General features: G+C 36.7%; 1 protein-coding gene across 1 annotated transcript; it reads right to left on the reverse strand.

The window, feature by feature from the left end:
* Positions 1-229: 229 nt before the first annotated feature.
* sem1 (SEM1 26S proteasome subunit) lies at positions 230-2,107 on the reverse strand. Its single transcript, XM_084130352.1, has 3 exons — positions 1,959-2,107; positions 1,327-1,420; positions 230-479 (listed from the first exon to the last, which is right to left on the reverse strand). The coding sequence occupies exons 1-3, from the start codon at positions 2,032-2,034 to the stop codon at positions 437-439; spliced, it is 213 nt and encodes a 70-aa protein (XP_083986478.1). The 5' UTR covers positions 2,035-2,107; the 3' UTR covers positions 230-436.
* Positions 2,108-23,158: the final 21,051 nt, after the last annotated feature.

The following is a 23,158-nucleotide window of genomic DNA, read 5'->3' on the forward strand; positions in this document are numbered from 1 at the left end:
GAATCTGCAAAGCCCCATGGATGCAGGGGAAGAGTCAGGGCACAGGGGAGCAGTTTCAGATCAGGGGCCTGGATGTGTGCAGCTGCATCACTGAATGTTACACGAAAGTCTGCTCACTGCCTAACAATATGTACCTGACTTTCCTGTGCTGTTTAGAAAAAAAGAAGATTACAAAAATCATGCATGCAAAACAATGAAATAGAAATAGAAGAAGAAAACTGAAACAGAATAGGGAAAACATTTCTTTATTATCACAATTATTAACACAAGTTGTATATAAGAAGGGGGAAAAACATTGATATCAGTTTCAACTGACCCGTTTTACAACGATGGGCTTCTTACAGAAGTAATAAGAGAAATCACATTTTCTATTGACAGAACAAGCTGACAATATGCAAATGTGGAAAAATCCATTTTCAGCTCAAGTAATCCACCATTAAGAGGTTTCCATCTTGTATCCGTGTTTTTCAAGCTCCGCTCTTAAAAGAATGGAAAAAAAAGTGGGGGAAAAGTTAAAAAGTGCAATAACTCACAAAAACAAATACAGAAAGAATGAAATTGGTAAAATTGGTCAATTTTCACATTAAAAACAGCTGTATCATTATTTGTTAATTTAATTTAAATAACTTTTTATATTTAAAAATGTATTTCTAAATTTAATATTACAACTCAAATTCAATATTTACATATATTTAACTTAATTTCAAAAAGTAAATCATAAAATTACAACTTTTTTTGTACTATTCTTTCTCAATTATGTCACAAGTCTCAATAATCATGTATCATCATATATTCACAAAACAAACATTTCCAGTGTTGAAAATCAAAAAGTGTTTCATGAGAAATGTCAATAGATTAATAGCTTCCAGGCTTCAGCGAATGGGAAATTAATGCGTTTAATATGGGGAACGAATGGAAAGCATTAACTATTCAGAATAGTGATCTACTCATATATATATCAAATTAAAATATATATGCAAGCATATTAAATGACTGTTTTTAATGAGGTCAAGTCCTCACACATAGGAAAGTTCGTCAGTGTGGTTTGAGGCCACCATCAGTGTCGGTTAGCCATTGGACATTGGATCCCTTAGGGACCGTTTTCTTCTAAATGAGTGCAACCACACAAAATTCTTTAGAAAAAAAGTGGGTTTCACAGGGGCTGAAGCCTCTAGCAATAGACAAGAGGACAACACAATATAATATGCATGCCTAGCAGGATTTATTCACTGTGAATTTAGATTAGGCTAGTACACTCCATTTTTAGTATTTAGCCATCTTCTTCTCGTATGTATAATTACACAAATTCACTAAATAAATACCTACCTCAGCTGATTAGAAAAGTCATCCTCTACATTGTCATCATCCCAGTTATCTTCCCAAACATGAGCATCCTCATCTTCATCCAGGCCTGTCCAGTCTGGGAATGGCAACAATTCAATGAGGCTGATGATTTACACACATAGGCCATCCCAGCTCCACACACACACACACACACAAGTCACTCTGCATAGTGTGGAGCTGTACAGCATCTATTCATTTCACCCAAAATTAATAAATAAAAGTCGCCAAATTCAGTACATGCGCCCAATCATTGTCTAAGCATTTAAAATTTCAAAGCAGCAGAGAATTAATTACTGCAAACAAATTTAAACTGTTAGCTTTAGTGGTGCTTAAAATGCTAGCTGCTAATAAATGCGTAGTAATGTTGTTTCTTTACGTATGTGGACTTGGAGAGCTCGAGTATTTTATAAGAAATACTATAAAAGATTGTATTTAATTCATATCTTTTCTTTTCGAGACCGACAAACCAACCATTTGTTGAAAAAAACAAATAATGTTCTGTCGGTTAGCATAGCAATGCTAGCTGAGTCACTGTCTTAATGTGGCCGTTTATTTACCCTTAAATTGACAAAAGAGCGCATTTCTACTAAAACAATCAGTTTCAGTTCACTTACCCTCTGCTGGGAATTCTTCAAATTCATCATCTTCCTCCAACAGCCCCAAGTCCACTGTTTGTTTCTTCTCTGACATCTCTTCTCGTGCTAGCGATTCAGCCGTTCAACACAGTTTCTCATGGATGCTAGACGTAATGACCAAACGTAATCTGCGCATGCGCAGTTCTAGAGTCTACATAATATGGCTTATGACATGCGGTTCACTGCCATATAAGCCAGCAAACAGTTTGAAGTGCTTATGAAGGCTCTGTATAATGAATATGGCTGAATTAGTCTTAAGCTTTTTATTTATTTATTGTTTGTTTGTTTGTTTGCAATTTGTTATATTTTTTCATATATATATATATATATATATATATATATGAAAAAAGTGACAGAAGATATATATATATATATATAGCCTATAGATATATATATATATATATAGCCTATATGAAGACTTAAGATGCAAAAGCGTCTAATAGTCCATCTAACGTTTTTCTTTGATATTAACATCTTTATCAGGCTCCTATGTATAGGTTTCTACCTTAGTACTACCGACATTTCTGAATGGGCTGAGGCAGGGATTTAGTGAGTTTGAAGTGAAAGTATTTGATGAACGTATACTATGTGCGGAGAGCATTCACTCAATATTATTATCTCATTTTTTAAAGAGGCTTTTGCATCGGAGGTCTTCATAGCCTATGTAGCCTACGATAAAAAAACAAAAAAACATTTACAAATACATACACAGACACACACACATTTAAAAATTATTTATGTAGCCTAATTATAAAAATGGCAGTTTTTTAAAAATACTAAAATAGACTAAGACTAATAGTGAAATTCTGCATGAAAATGAGTATAACATGAAACTGGGTCTCAAAAATAATCATACAGCCAAAGGCATGAACATTTAGTCTAATTAAATAACAGCACATGGACCACAAAACCACCACACATGCCACAATAAAAATTGTCCCGTACGTGGCTCCAATTTGCTGACAGACGGTGAAAACTTCAACCAAGATATTCTTTTTTGAAATTATTTTGTAATCATCCCAACTCCAAATATAAGTAGACAGCAAAAGGAAGTCATTTAGATAGGATGATGACAGTGTACTCGTTTTTACTGACAAATCCAGTTAACGCAGTAAAACAACAGAGGACATTCTGGACATGGAGATGAGGAAAATCCAGTCTATGGGAAAATCCCATTTTGCTTCAGAGGGGTGGGTGATATGATACGATATGAGAAATTTTATTTCACAATAACGATAGCCTATATCGCGATATAGTTATTTTGTGTTAGGTATTTTATCTCATTTCTGTTATTAACAATAAGAAAAAAGACAAATCAAAAAACAACAAGACAAATGCAATATAACAAAAAATATGAATTTTTACATTTTTCAGGTACAATAGGTTTATTTAACGTACTTAGAATAAGTACAGAAATGTAATCGAATGTAATATATATATATATTGTATAGTATGCACTTTATGAATTAATATTCATTTAGCCTATATTAAAGCTAAAAAAAAAAGAAAGAAAAAGTTATTCAGTCAAGAGCAGTAAGTTATTTTGTCTTTTGTTTAATTCACGGATCCATTATACTGATATACTGTCAGGGTTCTGTCACTTCTGTCTAGTTTATTTCTTGGTTTTGTGACAGAGCTCTGACACTCCTGTTTTGTCATGTCTTTGTGTGGGCGCGCGGCTTTGAGCGTTCTCGAGCCGTGCGCTGTCTTGTCTGTATGCCTTGTTACATGTGCGGGGCGTGGTGTTTGGATCCCGGCACGTCAGTCTAGTTTAGTTTCGGTTCTGTGTCGGGATTCGGACATTCATGCTCCGCGTGTTTGTATCCTGTCCTGAGCGCATGGGTTGTCATGTTTCCTTGTGCCATGTGCTCTCCTGTCGATTGTCTAGCCCCGCCCATCTTGTTACCTGATTATTGAATCATTTGCCCCGCCTGTCCTTCTTCGTTACCTGCTTTTTTTGCTCTCGCTATTTATTCTCCTCATTGTTTGCAGTCCTGTGCTGGATCGTCGTTAAATGTTACCTTGAGTGTTTCCCTGTTCTAGTCAAGTTGTATCGAGTTAAGTCTTGTTTTCCCCCACAGGGAAGTTTTTGTTTGTGTTTTTATTTTATTAAGAAAGCCCATTATTTCTCCTGCAATTGAGTCCTCGCTCCCTTCACTCAACCCTGACAGATACACATCTGGTTTACACCCAACTGTTTACTTTCACCTGAGATATAACCAGTTGTGTTTACATGAATAGCCTACTCCACACAATGGGCATTTTGACGTAATTGCGTTTGTATTTGACCATTCAAGCGCAGTAAGACGTGAAAGAGAACTGAATTCGCGATTGCATTCTGAGAGACACAGCTCTCTGTGTGTCAGTCCAGTTTTAACATCAAGCATGTCCCACTCTTTACGTTCACATTCAGGGGCGTCGGACTGGGGGTAAAACCAGTAGGTTACTGATTACCAGGGCCCCAAGGGGAGAGAGGGCCCTTGAAAAGTCTGGGATATATTTTATTTTACCTGGATATTTTCATTTCCTAATTAAATTTCACAATGAATGTCAGATGAGATGTAAAGTTGGTGTATTCGCTGAATAACTTGGTTGATTGACTGACTGGTCCCACCCCTTGCTAATGCGCCAAATGGTTTAGTCCATCTGCACGCATTTTGTTTATGTTAGTTAGTTGAGCATCTGGTGGAGCGCAAACTTATGCTGTAGAAATGTCTTTCTCAAAGAAAGCCAAATCAGACCACCAAAAAAGAAAGGAAAGACAGGAGAAGGAAAGAAAATAAAATGAGGGGAAACAATTGGTAACTGACTTATTTTCAAAGAAAGGTGAGCACAATCTAGAACACGAAATCTATAGGCTAGTGCTAAAATGCTTGAATATCTCCGCGATCGTTAATGCTAAAAATTAACTGAGACAACCCATTGAAAGAGCAGAACATACACTTTCAGATGATAATTTGGTTATACATGTAATCTGAGGTAAAGGCTAAATAAATAACTGTATACACTAACAATGTTGTTTGCATACAACACACCATTATAATAGCCTAAACTGAAACCTGTTTAATTTTAAATTAATAGGCTATAATATCTAAAATTAGCAATAATTAGCAATTTTATAGCCTACATTGGGAGTTATATATACAAATTGAGGAACATGGGGGCCCATCAGGACTGCCTATGCATAGGGCCGGGATCTTGTGCTATGCCCCTGTTCACATTCATGCGTTTAATCACTCTGAAGTTTCAATAGTGCTATATTTACATATCGCGATATACACATATAGCAAAATCTCTAACGATAGACATTTTATACCGTGGTAACAATATTGTCATACAGTACCTAGCTTCAGATTTATACTAGTCCCAGAAAAGATGGTGAATTACTAATCAAAATAATTGCATAAGGCTTGGAAGTCTTGAAATAAAGTGGAAGGATCATTGCAGTCCATCTCAGGTAAGGGCCTGGGAATATCTCATACCTGAGACTGCAGTTACACTGTGGCGCCTGGAGTCTCAGGAGAAGGGGAGGGGGGGCCGTCAGACTGACTCTCAGCCTTTCTTCCTATGTGAGAATGCCTTTCATTGGCCCCTCCAGGACAGTATCGCAACTGAGTCCTCATAGAGGCTCCAACCCTGCCCGGCCAGTCTGGCAGTCTCGCTTCCACCGGTCCTTATCAGGACGGAGATCACAATATGGCCTGAGGGGTGCTATAGGACGAGCAATGGGGACGGGAGGGTTTTATAGGACGGAGGCCGTCATCACCCCCAGCTCCCATCTCACTGATCACTCAGATTAATGACACGACTCTCCTTCTGCCAGTGAAAGTGACAACACACCAGAACACGGGCCTGTCTACCTGTCCAAGTGCTCTTGATGAGATAATCGCCCTTTCATTCGGCATAAATAGAAGAATGCCAAACAAGTCAGTGAATGCTTCACCGTGAAGACCGACCGTTGGCGTAAAAACGCATGTGCTATATATGAACTTTATTTCGTGGTTTTGCAATGAAAACATTATTTTTTCATATAGGAAGAATTGACACTTGGGGATAATGATTATGATCATGAAGAAAAAGAAAAGTTTAATCATCCAATAAAAAGCTTTGGTCTTTTGAAATCTATGTGGAGTGATATGCTTCCTGAATATCTATCATGTAATCTTACCCACTCATCAAATCTGAGCCTTTGTTTTATGTGATATTCATCTTTATTAAATTAATAATAGGTCAAATAGTGTGATAGCACTCCAAAAGTGAATATTTGTGAAAAATAAATATTTTTTTTTAAAAATCAGCAATTTCTTCAACCCATATTTCTTCCTATCTAATTCAACTGTCTGTCAATAGGAATTTTACTCTCATATTTTTCATCTGTGTTTCTTGAAAAGGCCTGTCAGCTGGAGCTTGAGGTACAGTTTGCCAACAGCCTAATGACCCTTTATGGCAATACAATCTGATGTCTGTCCCAGCCGTCCGGTAATCCTGTCCACCTTTGCGGCTTAGTTATGCTCAGGCTTAAGTTGCATATTTTGTATTTATCAGGATTTTGCTGATAAATGCTATCAGCAAGAGAGAAATGAAATATGGGAGGTCTATCTCAAGTTGCAAGAACAGACGGTTTTCAGTACTGAACCACCAGTGATGCAGATATCCAGTCGTTATTCTCTTATATTTATTACTCAAGACAGAATTTGAGTTTTTCGGGTTGTGCAGTTTTATAAAAACCTCACAGTGAAAAGGATGTATATGCTTTCTGTTTCATACATTTTAGATAATACATCAGTAGATCATAGTTTCCATCATTCCGTGACAGTTTTTCCCCAGATTTGCTGCGAAATGCATATCCGTCCAATACAAACATACTCAGAAACAAAGAACTCCATGCAACTCGAAATAAACTCAGAATAAAGGAAATGTTTTCCAACGTAAACACTCCATTATTTAGAGTACATCAGTCATGGTTGCATAAACAATCTAAAGCCATATTCTGCATATAATGTTAATTTACTCATTATTTATATTAAATGCTCTTAAAATGATTCATGACAACAAAAATTAGCAACTTATGGGGTCACGTGTTAAGCTCATATATGAACAGTGTGAACAAATTGTCAAACCACAATTTCATCAGGCCCTCTATCAAAGTATGCAAAATATGGGCACAATCATTTTTTAATTCCTCATTTTAAAATAACAATAAACACTGGGCCTCAGCCATGCTTGTGTAAATGAAGCATTGTTAAATTAATTTATTACTTATTAAACAGAATTTTGGCAACACAATGTTTAGGAGTTGCAATGGTCACATTTGTCTGACCTCACAGTAGTTCATTGTGATTGGTGCATGGCTTATACTGAAAGGTCTCTCTCTCGCTCTCTCTCTCTTTCTCTGGAATGACATTCTCAAGTGAATGTCGCTCATCAAGGGGCTTACGGAGTAAGTGATAAAGTGTTCCACTCTAATACCTGCCCGCTTCTCATCTGTCATCTATAAAGAGGATTGGAAATGAAGCAACATTCTTCAGGATATAATGACCTCCGAAGCATACAGAGGGATATTGTAAAACATATAAATGGAGAGGGAAAATGTGTTTTGGGTTTGATCAAAGAAGTAAAACTGCAGTTGATTATGAACATGATCAGTTCAAATATACATAGGCCTACTATAAACCACATATATTGTCGTCCATCATAATCACGATTCAATGTTAAACTGAAACGATATTGATTTAACCAGTGTTTTATACGCTCCTTGATTTCAGGTTGCACAATGCAATATGGAATTGAGTAATGCTCACCATGTGACTGCATAGGCCCGGAAATAGCCCTGATTGGACTGATTGATAAATGAAGCTGTCCTTGTTTTTGAGCATGCCCTTTCAGCTCTGGACTTTGTCCAGGAAAACCTCTAACAGCCACTTATTAAGTAGTTAGACTCACAAGGCTGTGTGTGCAGTGGTCATCTGGGTGTGTGTCTGTAGGTTCTGAGACCCCATTGGTCAACGGTGGGCTCTCGGTTGCGAGCTGGCAAGATAACACAGCGGGCATAATCCTCATTCTTCTCCCTTGAGGTCTGAAGTAGCATGTTTTTACAGCTTGTCGGGTTGTTTAGCGACGTAATTATTAGCATTTCTTGTAAACATTCTGCGTTACCTCCAATGAGTCTTTGTCCCCTTGACCCGTGCTTTGCAGGCTCAAAGAGAAGTCGCAGTAAAGTGGAGGAGGCGTGAATGTTTTTGCAACTCTCAAGAAAATAAAATTATGGATGACGTATTGAGTGAGACAGCTTATTTCCAAGATAGCAAGCATTGCAAGAAGCGTTTAATCTGAAGTTCACAAAAACATTCACATGTACAGAGAGGCTAATGGTGAATTTGATCGTATTATGCAAGTGTGGTCACAAAACACACCAATCATTCAAGTCATTATTATAATAAATTGTTTGTTTTTTTGGCTTTACTATAATTCATGATATTTTAACACACCCTGCCTGCAGTCTAAGATCCCATAATTAATATGGAATGGATGAGAATCAAGCTGTTTGTTTACATGATGCCTTGATAAAGTTTTGCCCTATAACACCATTTACTCTTGAATACTCTGGCACCACTTGCGCAAGGATCATACATGTTAGGAAGTGCATGATTAAGTGTATTTAAAATATTGCACATTGAGCCATTAGCAAAATCATCTCGGTTCCTGAGCTGTAGACAGGTCGCATTTAACCAATGTTACTGCCTGGGTTGTTGAAACTATCACAGAGAGTATCAAGCCTCTCTTGTGTGTCTGTAAGATAGGGGAAAAAAACCAAGGAAAATGTTCTAGAGTATAGCCAACGGCGAAGTTTGAACAGCTCGGCCAGTGACAAGCTTTTAAGGGGACCAGAGCACCATGGGTAGTCTGCAGATGAAATACTAGGGGGTGAAAGGGAAAGTAGTGATTTGTCATTAGGACTTTTTCAAAGAATAGTGATGCCAAGGGTCCAATTTACGGTTTTTATACCTGCCTTTTTCAGAACACACATCAAGTTCTTTGTGAGGAATATAATGCTAGTTTTTTTTTTCTTGTAACAGAGCTATATTGGAAGATATTTGCTGAAAATTGAATGCAGAAAATGTTGGCATGTCTGAGAAAGAAAAGAAAAAAACATGTAAATGAAAACATATGAGGCTCATACACTGCAGCTTAATACAGTGTCACTCCACCACTGAGTGTTTAATTGCATTCTGTCCACACAGATCATTTACAAGAGTGATGTTCTACAGCTCAATTTACTTCCAAAAAATTCTGTCATATAAAATCTCCATAAATATACACAGAACCAACCTTTTAATTGTTAAAATGATAAGTTATTCAATTATAACATTTGATTAAATTAGTTATAATAAATGCAATAAATATCAGATCAAAACCAGCACAGGATGTTTTTGTATAAGTTATTTCATTTTACTTTAAATTATTAGAAATAAATATATCAATCAAATGCAATAAATATAATATCCGAACCAGCACTTGGACCTTGACTCATGCTTGTTGTGTTGACTTGAGAGCAGACATTGATGTGTGAACGTGTTGGAGATTAATATTTTGTAAATAAAGTGGTAATTTATTTTTTAAATTAATTTTTTAATTTTTAATTTTTTAAACAAAGCACTCATAAAATTGAGGTTAAACCACTTAAATCACATGGATTAATGATGTCTACCATTCTGCCAGAGTTTCCGGGGCTTGAGAGTGGTAGTTGCGTATACTGTCAATGGAGGGACAGAAAGCTCTTAAGATTTCATCAAAAAGATCTTCATTTGTGTTCTGAAGATGAACGAATGTCTTACGGGTTTGAAGCATGAGGTTGATTAATTAATTTGAAAGAATTTTCCTTTTTGGGTGAACTATCCCTTTAACTACACGTAGATTAAGTGACGGCAATGTCGTTTGGACATTTGTAGCTCTTCCGAGGTGCTAATAGAAAATCACAGAAACAGAGGTAGCCTACGTGTCTTGACTCTTGACAAAAACTCACAAATGTTGAAATTGTCTCTCTGCACTGGATGCTTAAGGAAACGTATACAATATTTTCTCGGGGAAACTTATACAGCCTAGGCCCTAGGTACATGATGATCCAGAAAGCGTGTGCTGATTAAAACAGCAAATTGAGAGGAAACAAAACGTGCCACTAATGGCGAGCGAGGACATATTACAGTTTTCCGGAAGGTAACACTTATGCGCTCGATCATATTTCATGAGTTGTTAGCATCCATAAATATTAGTTTATGGCTGCGGGAAGTCATAGGCCCAGTGCTCGAATTGAGGGGGGGCTGGGGGGATCCGGGACCCCCCAGAAGACTTGACTCAATTCGAGCACTGACACACTGTTACTAGGGGAGAGCAGGGGCGAAAGTACCATTTTTCAGAAAAACATAATTTGAAAAGATGATGTTTTAGACAGAGATATATTTTTGCTGTGGTCAGTCACTCACAAGTGTGGTCTATCAATACCAGGTAGTATTTTGTAAAAATGTGGAATGACTTCAGTTTAATTTCACTTTGAACTTAAGACTGCTCATGTTACTTTCGACCCCGTCAGTTGGGACGAAAGTAACACACAGATGGGTCAAAAGTAACACAACAATATACAAGCTAGATTTTTTGTGTTACTCTTGTTTTTGTTTTTGTTTTTTTATTAGCCTACATATACCTGTGTATGACCTTGTTAACATGTAACTACAAACATATTTTGGCCTTTATATTTGCAAAAAAAAATTAATTTACATTTTTATTTTAAATTTCAGTTTCATCAATGTTTCAAAAATAACCCAACAGTAAAAACTTGATTGTTTAGAATATTTTTTTATTGGCAATGTCAATCTATTTTATAAAATGTGTTTTCAACATGAACAATATGATAATTTAATTAAATTACCATAATATAAATTCTCAACATAATGTAACAATAGGCATGTTTCCATCAAGCTGTTTTTATGCATAAATTTAAAATCTGCATAAAAACATCAGGATGGAAACCCTGCAAATTCATAGGTGGAGGTGGAAAAGCTATAAGGTATGCTAAAACCTAAATGTGACAAGGGTAAATAGAAACAGATTGAGTTAAAAAAAAATGGTGACAGAAATCAGCTGATTTAAATGTGAACGCCCTCTCATAAACATCTGACTGAATCAGACCTCTGACCCTCACTCTTGCCATATTATGTTGATATAATATGACATAAACATGTTTTATTAAATGCTGCAACACAGAGAAAGTCACCACATTAGCAGCGTGGCAAAATAAACACTTGTTTTCACTATAGCGGGACAAAAGTAACAAGTGTTACTTTCGTCCCGACAGGAACTCCGGACATTTAAACCCGATTTACTTTTATACTGAAAAACTTTGACAAGGCAAACTTCAGGATGTGTTACAGCACTTAATAATCTGTAGATTGATCATTACTGTGGGACATGAAACGAAAAACACAACTTGTAATTAGAAAAAAAGTACCGCTTAAGTAATTTACTTATCACACTCGAAAACTGCTTTCCAGACCTAACTGCGGGAAACGATGACGAAATCACGTGATATTTGGCAGCTCTTTCAAGGGTTGCGTACTAAACGTGCTGTCATAGCTTGAAATGCTAATATAGTCAGGGCTCTGAGAAAATCGCTTTGTTACTTTCGTCCTGCGTTACTTTCGCCCCGGTTCTCCCCTACACACTGACAGTAGTAACGTTAGGCCGCCTAACGTTACTACTGTCAGTGTGTCATTAGTTTCGGGAGGGACTCCTGTTTGCCGTACACACACACACACTTAAAGAAAATTCACTCTGATTGTTACTAACAATAGATTGTTAATTACTAAATTAACAATTGGCCTGTTTCGCTCAAACAGCAAGATGCGAGGAAAATCGTTTTTGCATGAACTTAAAGGGATAGTTCACCCTTACCCCGCAACTAAAAGTTCATTAAGAGGTCATAAAACTAATCCATGAATTGAGTTGTTTAGTCCAAATTTTCTAAAGAGATGTGATTGCTTTATATGATGAACAGATTTAATTTAGGCTTTTATTCACCTATAAACATTTATCATGTGGTAAACTGAAGCTTAAGCATGTTGAGGTGTGAGAACCAATGAGGTTCATTCTCGTGTTACGCAGCATATTTGAGCTTCCGCAAGAACCAGTGAGGTTTGTTCTCACGCATCAGTCAGTTTCTTCTGTTTATGTTCGCTGATAAATGTGAATAAAAGCCTAAATTAAATCTGTTCATTATATAAAAATATAAAAATAAAAATCATATGGATTAGTTTTACGATCTCATGAACTTTTTGAAGCTTTAAAGTGGTAGTTGCGTAGCTGTCAATGGAGTGACAGAAAGCTCTCAGATCATTTGTGTTCTGAAGATGAACGAAAGTCTTACAGGTTTGGAACAACATGAGGGTGAGTAATAATTTTTGGATGAACTATCCTTTTAATCATTTTGGCGTAAAATGCTTTATTCTTATTTTCTTCACTTTATTTTTCTTCTATTAGCTTGTTCGGTGGTGGATCGTGGCCTCTGATGCTCCTTCTCCTACCTACATGCTAGTTGCAGGGGCAGAGCTTTCTTCTGTCAGCCTGCGTGCCAAGGTAATGCATGGTTTGCATATTCATAGATTAGTTACACTACATCACTGTGTGCCAATAACTACCATCAAACATTTTATTTATTTTAATTTGTCAGCTATTTGTGACAAAATTGGTCACATGTACATATCACCCCTGGCACACACAAAGCTTGAGGGGATTCCCCCATCTTAGACAGGGTCTGGAGATAGCGTGACATGTCTGGGATAGTAGAACCATGTACCACTTGTTTCCTTTTAGGGCAGTGACTTTCTAATTGGATGTTTGCCCAAAAATGTTTGCCCCAGGGTACACCGCCACTAAGCAAGATGATAGAACTGCAGTGAGTTTGAATCGTAGATGTAGTCAGAAATGTCCCTCATGATGATCTAGATCTACGTTAGTTACTTTGGTTGCTTGATTACTTCCTTAGCAAGTCATTATCATTTGCCATGATTTTAAAATGGATGAAGCAGCTGGTTAAATTGGGCAACTGTTTGTAAATTGTGCATAGCCAAACTTTTCGACACAGTCTAGTCCAGTGTGCAGATTATTCTGGCCTCTTTTTAAATTCTGATTTAAAATTCATTTTGATATATATATATATATATATATATATATATATATATATATTTATGGTTATTTTAGGTCGTGCTACTCCCCAAAAATGATATTTATGAAAACATAAATGTTATTTTTTAAGGCTTAAAGAAAAAAAAAAGATTAAGATTTATATACTTACATAATGCATACCGTACAAAAGTTTGGGATCAAGTAAGCATTTTTTTTCTGAAAGAAATTAATACTTTTGGTACTTTTCAAGTAAGTATACATTTAAATTGGTCAAAAGTGAGAGGAAAGCAATTTATAGTGTTACAAAATATTTATATGTCAAATAAATGCTCTTCTTTAGAACTTTCCATTCATTAAAGAGTCCTGAAATCTTTTTTATCACAGTTTCCACACAAAAAATAAGCAGCGCAACTGTTTCAGCATGGATAATAATAATAAATGTTTCTTGAGCAGCAAATCAGCATATTAGAATGATTTCTGAAGGACATTGTGACTCTGAAGGCTAGAGTAATGATGCTGAAAATTCAGCTCTGCGTCACAGGAATAAATTGTATTTTGAAATGTATTAAAATAAGAAATAGTTATTTTAATTGATAATAATATTTCACAATATAATGTTTTTACTGTGTTTTTGGTCAAACAAATGCAGCCTTGGTGAGCAGAAGAGACTTCTTTCAAAAACATTCAAAATATTTTACTGACCCTGAACTTTTGAACGTTAGTATAATCAAAGTGTAGAGGAAATATTATATGTGATGTATACACCACATCAAACTTTCCTTGAAAATGATTTCAATATTTTTCCCTTTTGATAAACTAGTCTTATCAGTCTCTCCCCAATGCTTTCTTCTCCCTCCACGCTCTCCCTTTGAGGCATAAATAATATTTAAAGACTCCTTTCCCCCGTGATCCACACACACATTGGTAATGTCGTTTGGATTGTACTGTGAATGTAGCATCCTCCAAGCCCTTCATTCACATGATTATTTGTACTCGTGTGTTTTGATGATATTGAGAAGCTTAGGTGGGTGTGTGAGGATAATTACATGTGATATAATCCACTGATGAGCACAACTGTGGCACTGTGCCAGTAGCCCAGCCATTTTCTATTAGGAGAGGAGAATTAATGCAACCAGTCTTTTGTCTAGTATCCATTTGTTCATCAATGTATACCTTACCGCATCGATTTGAATATTTTGTACTGATTAAAACGCATCTCTTGCTAATGTCTGTGTGGCACAGATAAATGCAGAGCAATTGAATGCGCTGGAAATGCATGCATATAATAAGCACTTTATGGCAAGGTTATTTTTTGCAGGCCATTTCTGTGAGTTTTATGGTCTTATAAACTCTGCATACTAAGGAATAGAAAAGGGCAAAGTTGTTTTCCTCCTGAGACGTGTTCTTGTTTTATGTGTACATGCCAACAATCCCTGACAATGTTTTACTAGGTGATGACTCAGAGCTCGTTTATTTGCTTGCCGGAGGCTTTATTTAGTGCTTGATTTTTATTTTTTTGGGATAAAGGCAGACATTTTGAAGGCTGAAAATATCTTTTCCTTTCATCTTCTTTTTGTCCGTCTTTCTTGTCCATCTCTTGTCCAATTCTTGCTTCTTTTCAAAAGCCAAAGAGAGAATGCGGCGCCCTTGTTTGGATAAACTCACATCGCCTGGTCATCGAAAGTTCGTCAGAACGCGCAATAACACAGACAGCGGTTTGACTTTGAGTGGGTTCACTCAGGCCTGTCCTGAGAGCGAACAAGTCTTGTGTAGGAAAAGGACGTGACCTGGATGACAAGAAAACCTGCAGGACAGCAGCATTGGCCCCTCTGTCTTGTGATTGATGGTGTTGATGTTCTAAATTGGCCTCAGATTCGCCAAGTACAAGAATCATAATAGCAGGGTTTTAGATTAGTTCTCTAGATAGCAGGAAGAGGGGGAGGTTGAACGTTCCAAGAATACAACAATGCACTGAACCCCGAATGTCGGCTGGAGGCTTGCGAAAGGCACATCGCTAGCAAAGGATGTGAATAGTGATTCTAATGCCGAGAAGTATTTCAGGGGTCAGACTGCGTCATTACCGCCGAACGGAGGTCAAAGCCACACGCTTGTCCTCAAAGCCGAGACGCTGCATCTGGGCTGAACAAAAAAGCCTCTCAGCTTACTAATTGTTTGGGGAGCCTCTTTAAGACCGTATTTATGTATGTTCTTTGATCACTAAGATCGTCCGCGATTTTGCAGCATTATGGCAAATCTGAATGTTGATTACCTGTAAGTATGATATATTTTCAGTGGGAGGTCTAGTATGGATTGTAGTATTGTATATTTATAGTGTTTTATAACTCAATATGAATTCCTCATTATTGCTTTGAATAGCTGTAATTCTAACACCAAACTAATAGTGAATGAAAGAGAGGGAGTAAAATTCACATTTGAAAAATGATATGCCCACCTCATATTTGTGGCCCATTACCAGGATGATTAGTTTGGGAGACAAAAATGAGCACTTGTACTGTAGTGTGCAGGTATTTCCTGGGCTTTCAACACTGTTGAAGAGACTATAAAGAGTTTGAAATGATTAAACTTTGTTTTGACCCTGCAGTTAAATGCATGTGCTTGTCCATTATGGCCAACCCACCATCGAGAATAATGGGCATTTTTCAGAAGAGCCAGGGAGTCAAACCATACACTATGTGAAAAGCAGCGTTAAGAGGCTGGAGATCTGTGTAATTAAATAAAACCCAACTGTTTTAGTGTGTACTTTAGAATGAAACCCTGGAATACTTGGTTTTAAATACGCTGTGGGGCTACACCAACGTGCTTATGTTTGACAGCGCTAAAAGGGCTTACGTTTAATAGCTTGTTCACAACACAGGGACTGGACCTCTGTGCTCCTGCCCTGTGCCGCCACGACAGCCGTAACATTGCCTATGTTTCAAGGGATAGTTCACACTAAAATGACAGAAATGAAGATATTTTTGATGAAATCTGAGAGTTTTCTGTTCCTCCATTGGCAGTCCATGCAACTACCACTTTGGCATGTCAAAAATTGCGTAAAATAATCATAAAACTAATCCATTTTTTTAAGCTTCCCAGTGGTAGTTGCATTGCTGTCAATGGAGGAACAGAAATCAAAATATCTTCATTTGTGTTCTGAAGATGAACAAAAGTCTTCCGGGTTTGGAACGACATGAGGGTGAGTGATTAATGACAGAATTTTCCTTTTTGAGTGAAGTATCCCTTTAATGTAATTAATATATAATCTTATTTTCTTAATAAACAGGTCAGAAACATATAAGAATATCCAAAATATAGAAATGATTTGAAAAAAATCTAGTTTACTACACTTTGGTTTCATTTGTTTAAATCATTTTGTGTGTGTACAATTATTTTTATCAAAACATGTTAGGAAATGCATCTATTTAGGTATCATAAATGACAAATATCATAAATCAGTAGTTCATAAATCATTACGTTTTTTGGGGAATCGAGGCACATGACATTTTTAAAGCCTGCGCTAACCTTGTCCTGTCATAAAAAGCTCAAATGATCTGATATAACCTTGATGCACATTTATGAGAGTCTGCTGCATCGACATCATTAACGTTCAAGACACAAGTTATTTTATTCTGCAGGAATGCATTAAATTAATCTAAAATGGTGAGAATGATTTATGAAAGATCATGTGACACTGAAATTTTGCTTTGTTATCATAGGAATAAATTCCATTTTAAAATGTATTCAAATAGAAAAGTTATTTTTAATTGAAATAATATTTCACAGTATAACAACGATATATTTTTGACTTGGTGAGCATAGGAAACTTCTTTTAAAAACATTTAAAAAAAACATACTGACATAACTTTTGAACATTAGTGTGTGTTTTTTTTTGCTTTGATTTAGTGGATAAATGTTTTTCAAATATTAATTAGCGGTAATGCAGTTTTGTTGAAAACTGTGAAATGATAGTAGAAGAATATGCCAAACTGCTTAACTGGTTTTCTTTTCAATTTTTTTAATGAGAATTTTTAGGACAGTTGTATCATCATTAAAGATGTATATTGAAATCCTTGTACGAGTACGAGTTGCATTAATTAATTGATGCAGACAAAAATGATTTATGGACCCATATGAGAGACAATTTATTAGAAAAATCAAATGACATAAGTCTCTCGATTAGGTCTTTACACGTTTACATGCTTTTCTACTAATTATCTTTATTAGCACTTGTAAAAGGACTGTATGCTTGTTTTATAGATAATGTCTCTCTCTGGAGTGTTGATGTCTCTCTTGCCTCGGGCACATTAGATTGGCATCCATTGAGCACCCTCATTGTTTACAACCCACCAATCCCCCGGCTTCATTTCCCGTTTGTCCCTCCTCCTCCTTCAAAAAAAAAAAAGAGAGATAGCAAAAATCTCAGATTGCCTGATCTCCTCATGTGCGGCGCTGAGATCCGGACACCCCTGACCCTGGCTCTATTTTCTCTAGGCATGTGAGCATGCGTGTAATTTTCACCCTGCTGTCCTAGACAAAACTGCCCCTCTGGAGTCTGGGATAATGGTGATCAGTCTTTCCCCCGGTTGCACCGCGGGCAGCCCTTCCAGCACTGATAGTGAAAGAAAGAGAGGCTCGTGCGCATGTGGAGAGTCCGCGTCTGAACCTCGACCCCCCACGTAAATGAACAAACACAGCCACAGACGGAAAGACATTAATCCATAAATGCAGGCACGTATCAAAATGACAGATGTATTGCAGGTTATTGCATATATACAGTGATTATATGGCAGGAAAGGGTTGTAAATTGGTCTGTACGATTATGTATTTTCAATGAAAAGAAAAGAGGACCCTCTGGTTGTGTCATTGCTCTTGGTCAACTGACAAAACTCAGTCCATCAGTGTGGATGTGAGAACACGAACAGCATGGATCAATTTCTGTTCTTGTTAAAATGTGTCCCTAAATGCCACCAGTAGTTACGGCAGAGGACCACATACGTTGCGCCTAATCCATTCCATGATTTATCAGCATATGCAGGCTATTAATGTTCTCTGTGGAGAACGCTGCAGAGACACCCAGACTCTGGCTGTTCTGGTGGTTGGAGCAAATCTGTTTAGGATTATAGAAATAGTGGTGCGGGAGACATCGAACCGTCCAAAATCCCAGCAATGGTAGAGAAACCCCAAACAGCTGTTTGCAGGATTTGTTGACATTTCTCTGCTTTGCATATTCGCTGCTTGTTCGAGTCGGTGACTTTTATACGCTTCATGATGTTTGCTGCTGTTTGGTATTTGAGTTTTAGTGTAGTTTCTTCTGTGAAGTCCATGTTTGTTTTTAACACCATCAAAAATGTATCTATCTATCTATCTATCTATCTATCTATCTATCTATCTATCTATCTATCTATCTATCTATCTGTCTATCTGTCTATCTGTCTGTCTATCTATCTATCTATCTATCTATCTATCTGTCGTTCTATCTATCGTTCTGTCATTCTTGTTCTGTCTTGTCTGTATCTATCTGTCTGTCTATCTATCTATCTATCTATCTATCTATCTATCTATCTATCTATCTATCTATCTATCTATCTATCTATCTATCTATCTATCTATCGTTCTATCGTTCTATCTATCGTTCTATCTATCGTTCTGTCATTCTTGTTCTGTCTTGTCTGTATCTATCTATCTATCTGTCTGTCTATCTGTCTATCTATCTATCTATCTATCTATCTATCTATCTATCTATATATCTATATATCTATCTGACTGTCTGAACATCTATCTATCTATCTATCTATCTATCTATCTATCTATCTATCTATCTATCTATCTATCTATCTATCTATCTATCTATCTATCTATCTATCTATCTATCTATCTGTCTGTTATCTATCTATCTATCTGTCTGTCTATCTGTCTATCTATCTATCTATCTATCTATCTATCTATCTATCTATCTATCTATCTATCTATCTATCTATCTATCTATCTATCTATCTATCTATATATCTATCTATCTATCTGACTGTCTGAACATCTATCTATCTATCTATCTATCTATCTATCTATCTATCTATCTATCTATCTGTCGTTCTATCTATCGTTCTGTCATTCTTGTTCTGTCTTGTCTCTATCTATCTATCTATCTATCTATCTATCTATCTATCTATCTATCTATCTGTCTGTTATCTATCTATCTGTTATCTATCTATCTATCTATCTATCTATCTATCTATCTATCTATCTATCTGTGTATCTTTCTGTCTGTCTGTCATTCTGTCTATCTATTGTTCTGTCTATCATTCTATCGTTCTTGTTCTGTCTGTCTATCTATCGTTCTATTGTTCTATCTGTCTATCGTTCTGTCTGTCTGTCTATCGTTCTATCTATCATTCTATCTATCATTCTATCGTTCTTGTTCTGTCTGTCTATCTATCGTTCTATTGTTCTGTCTGTCTATCTATCTATCTATCGTTCTGTCTGTCTTTCTATCTATCTATCATTCTGTCTGTCTATCGTCGGTCTGTCTATTGTTCTGTCTGTCTATCTATCGTTCGGCCTGTCTGTCTATCGTCGGTCTGTCTATCTATCTGTTGTTCTATCTATCTGGTGTTTTATCTATTCTGTCTGTCTGTTTAGATGGATAGATAGACAGAATGATTTCTTGAATGATAGAATTTTACCATCCAGGCAGTACAAAATCTATCTATCTATCTATCTATCTATCTATCTGTCTGTCTGTCTGTCTGTCTGTCTGTCTATCTATCTATCTATCTATCTATCTATCTATCTATCTATCTATCTATCTATCTATCTATCTATCTATCTATCTATCTATCTATCTATCTATCTATCTATCTATCTATCTATCTATCTATCTATCTGTCTGTTATCTATCTATCTATCTGTCTGTCTATCTGTCTATCTATCTATCTATCTATCTATCTATCTATCTATCTATCTATCTATCTATCTATCTATCTATCTATCTATCTATCTGACTGTCTGAACATCTATCTATCTATCTATCTATCTATCTATCTATCTATCTATCTATCTGTCGTTCTATCTATCGTTCTGTCATTCTTGTTCTGTCTTGTCTGTATCTATCTATCTATCTATCTATCTATCTATCTATCTATCTATCTATCTATCTATCTATCTATCTGTCTGTTATCTATCTGTCTGTTATCTATCTATCTATCTATCTATCTATCTATCTATCTATCTATCTATCTATCTATCTATCTATCTATCTATCTATCTGTGTATCTTTCTGTCTGTCTGTCATTCTGTCTATCTATCGTTCTGTCTATCATTCTATCGTTCTTGTTCTGTCTGTCTATCTATCGTTCTATTGTTCTATCTGTCTATCGTTCTGTCTGTCTGTCTATCGTTCTATCTATCATTCTATCTATCATTCTATCGTTCTTGTTCTGTCTGTCTATCTATCGTTCTATTGTTCTGTCTGTCTATCTATCTATCTATCGTTCTGTCTGTCTTTCTATCTATCTATCATTCTGTCTGTCTATCGTCGGTCTGTCTATTGTTCTGTCTGTCTATCTATCGTTCGGCCTGTCTGTCTATCGTCGGTCTGTCTATCTATCTGTTGTTCTATCTATCTGGTGTTTTATCTATTCTGTCTGTCTGTTTAGATGGATAGATAGACAGAATGATTTCTTGAATGATAGAATTTTACCATCCAGGCAGTACAAAATCTATCTATCTATCTATCTATCTATCTATCTATCTGTCTGTCTGTCTATCTATCTATCTATCTATCTATCTATCTATAGATGGAAATATGGGGATAGACAGAATGATCTATCTCTCTGTCTGTCTGTCTGAAAGGTAGATTAATGGACAAATTGACAGATAGACGGATAGATGAATGAAAGGTAGGTAGATATGTAGATAGACCTATAAAATGATAGATAGAATCTTGCCTTCTAGGCAGAACAACAGACGTCTGACATGTAAGTGTTCAGAAGGTAGTGTCTCTGGTGTTTTAAATGTATTGTCCATTCATGCAGAGAGAGAGTGGTGCAGGCGTAATGAAAGAGAGAGGCACATGAAAGAGAGTCAAACTTCCCCTATCTGATGTCATTTTCAGATCTTGGGCTCCTCCAACTGAGAGAGAGGTCAAGAGCGAGATGGCGTCTGTTCTCCGAAGGCTCTCATATTCACCTTGTGTCCTCCTCGCCCTCTCACCGCCTCCTCCTCCTCCTCTTCCTCCTCCTCTGTCACCTCCCAGCTTTGTCATCTCATCTCTCTGCTTCGCTCCCATGGCACTTCTCTCTTTTCTTCTCCTGTTCGCTCTGACAGCTCCTTTCATCCATTGTCTTCTATCATGCCTTCAGCTCCAGCACTCTCACTGCTCCTACACGGCAGGCATGTTCACATTCAGCCAGCACCAATCATTACTTTTTTTCTCCCTTTGATAAAGCAAAAATCAAATGCTGAAAAAGATTGATTGGAGTGCGTGGTTCAGGTGTTATTGTAGTGACACCGTTACAGTGTATTTTCAAGAAAAATACCATAGTTTGTATTTGTGTTGATAAGATTTTATAAAGGAAAACATATTTGTGTTGATAAGATTTTATAAAGGAAAACTCAGGGTTTTATTCAATATAGAAAAGTGACATTTCCGACGTCATATCTGAATCAAGCAAGGTTCGACAAGATTCCAGAGGCAAGTATGTTTCCTGTCAACACTGAAGTTTACGTTCACTTTAACCACAATTTGCAAAGTCAAACTAAAGTCATCCGGTTTCAGTAAGAGTTGGTGATTTGATGTGGGTGTGCCAGACACCCTGACAAAGCTCAACTTTATGCAAATGAGAGCAGAGTTCATCTTTATGCAAATGAGCAGTGACACGATGAACTACTGATGGCTGAGAAGACAGTGAAGCTCATGTGATCCGCCTAATGTCAAATGTTGTGGTCGAGTGTATAGACGATGGAGGAACATTCATCTTGTTTGTGAGGAATTTTTCTATTCTGTATGACTGCGCACATACTGAGACGTACACAAAAAGTGATGCATGGAAGAACATCAAAAAGCATTGAGCATGCCTTGATTCTCGTTGCTGCATAATGCATAGGAGCAATTTATAAAGAAATAGTTTCCTCTCCAACATGTTCAAATTAGCAATAACTCTTTATCAATGCAATTTTATTTTTAGCAGCAGTGCAATTTGAGGTCAGGCGTTTGGTAAGGATTGCTAGAGGTGCAGCACAACGTTACTAGGAAACCAGCGGTAGAGACGCCTACTCGCGACCAACAGTGCAGTAACTTGGCGACAAAGTGCGATCAGTTAACCCTGACTGCAATTTGCAGAAGAAAAGTGAAAAAAGTCAGTAATTTGCAGTGAGAATCAGCTGTTTGTGGTGACAAATTGGTGATGAAAGTTTAACAGAATTCAAATTTATGCACATGTGCAGTCAGTGGAGAATTTGCATCCTCCAGTGATTTAAATAGGCTACTATCAGTATGAAGAACCATACATACAAGAAACTATGTAAATATATATACACACACACACATATGCACACACACACATACACACAGTACTGTGCAAAAGTCTTAGGCATGTTAATACCCCCCCCCCACACACACACACACACATAAAAAAAATGGTTTTAAGTCAGTTATTTATATCTTTTGCTGTAGTGTGTCAGTAGGAAATATCAGTTTACATTTCCAAACATTCTTTTTGCCATTAATTGTAATAATACAGTGAGATTTGTGTATGCACAAGGAGTCTGACAACAGCTGGTATGATCTGATCTCACCATCATCGAGTCCGTCTGTGATTACATGAAGAAACAGAAAAAACTGAGACAGACTAAATCCAGAAGAACTGCGGGAACGTCTCCGAGACGCTTGAAGAAACCTTCCTGCAAAGCTACCTGAAAAACTATGTGCAAGTGTACCTGGACAAAAGCCGTTTTAAACGCAAAGGGTCGTTACACCATATATTGATTTGAATTAGTTAATAGAAGTT

The sequence above is a fragment of the Abramis brama genome (assembly GCF_963993115.1).
Source record: "Abramis brama genome assembly, chromosome: 12".
In the NCBI taxonomy this organism is placed as follows: domain Eukaryota; kingdom Metazoa; phylum Chordata; class Actinopteri; order Cypriniformes; family Leuciscidae; genus Abramis; species Abramis brama.

Bases quoted from the DNA above. Each gene is read 5' to 3' on its own strand.
- sem1 (XM_084130352.1), bottom strand. From the start codon at position 2,034: ATGTCAGAGAAGAAACAAACAGTGGACTTGGGGCTGTTGGAGGAAGAT. The intron at 1,421-1,958 runs GTAAGTGAACTG...TGCCATTCCCAG, and splicing joins TGAAGAATTCCCAGCAGAGG to ACTGGACAGGCCTGGATGAA. The intron at 480-1,326 runs GTAGGTATTTAT...CATTCTTTTAAG, and splicing joins GACTTTTCTAATCAGCTGAG to AGCGGAGCTTGAAAAACACG.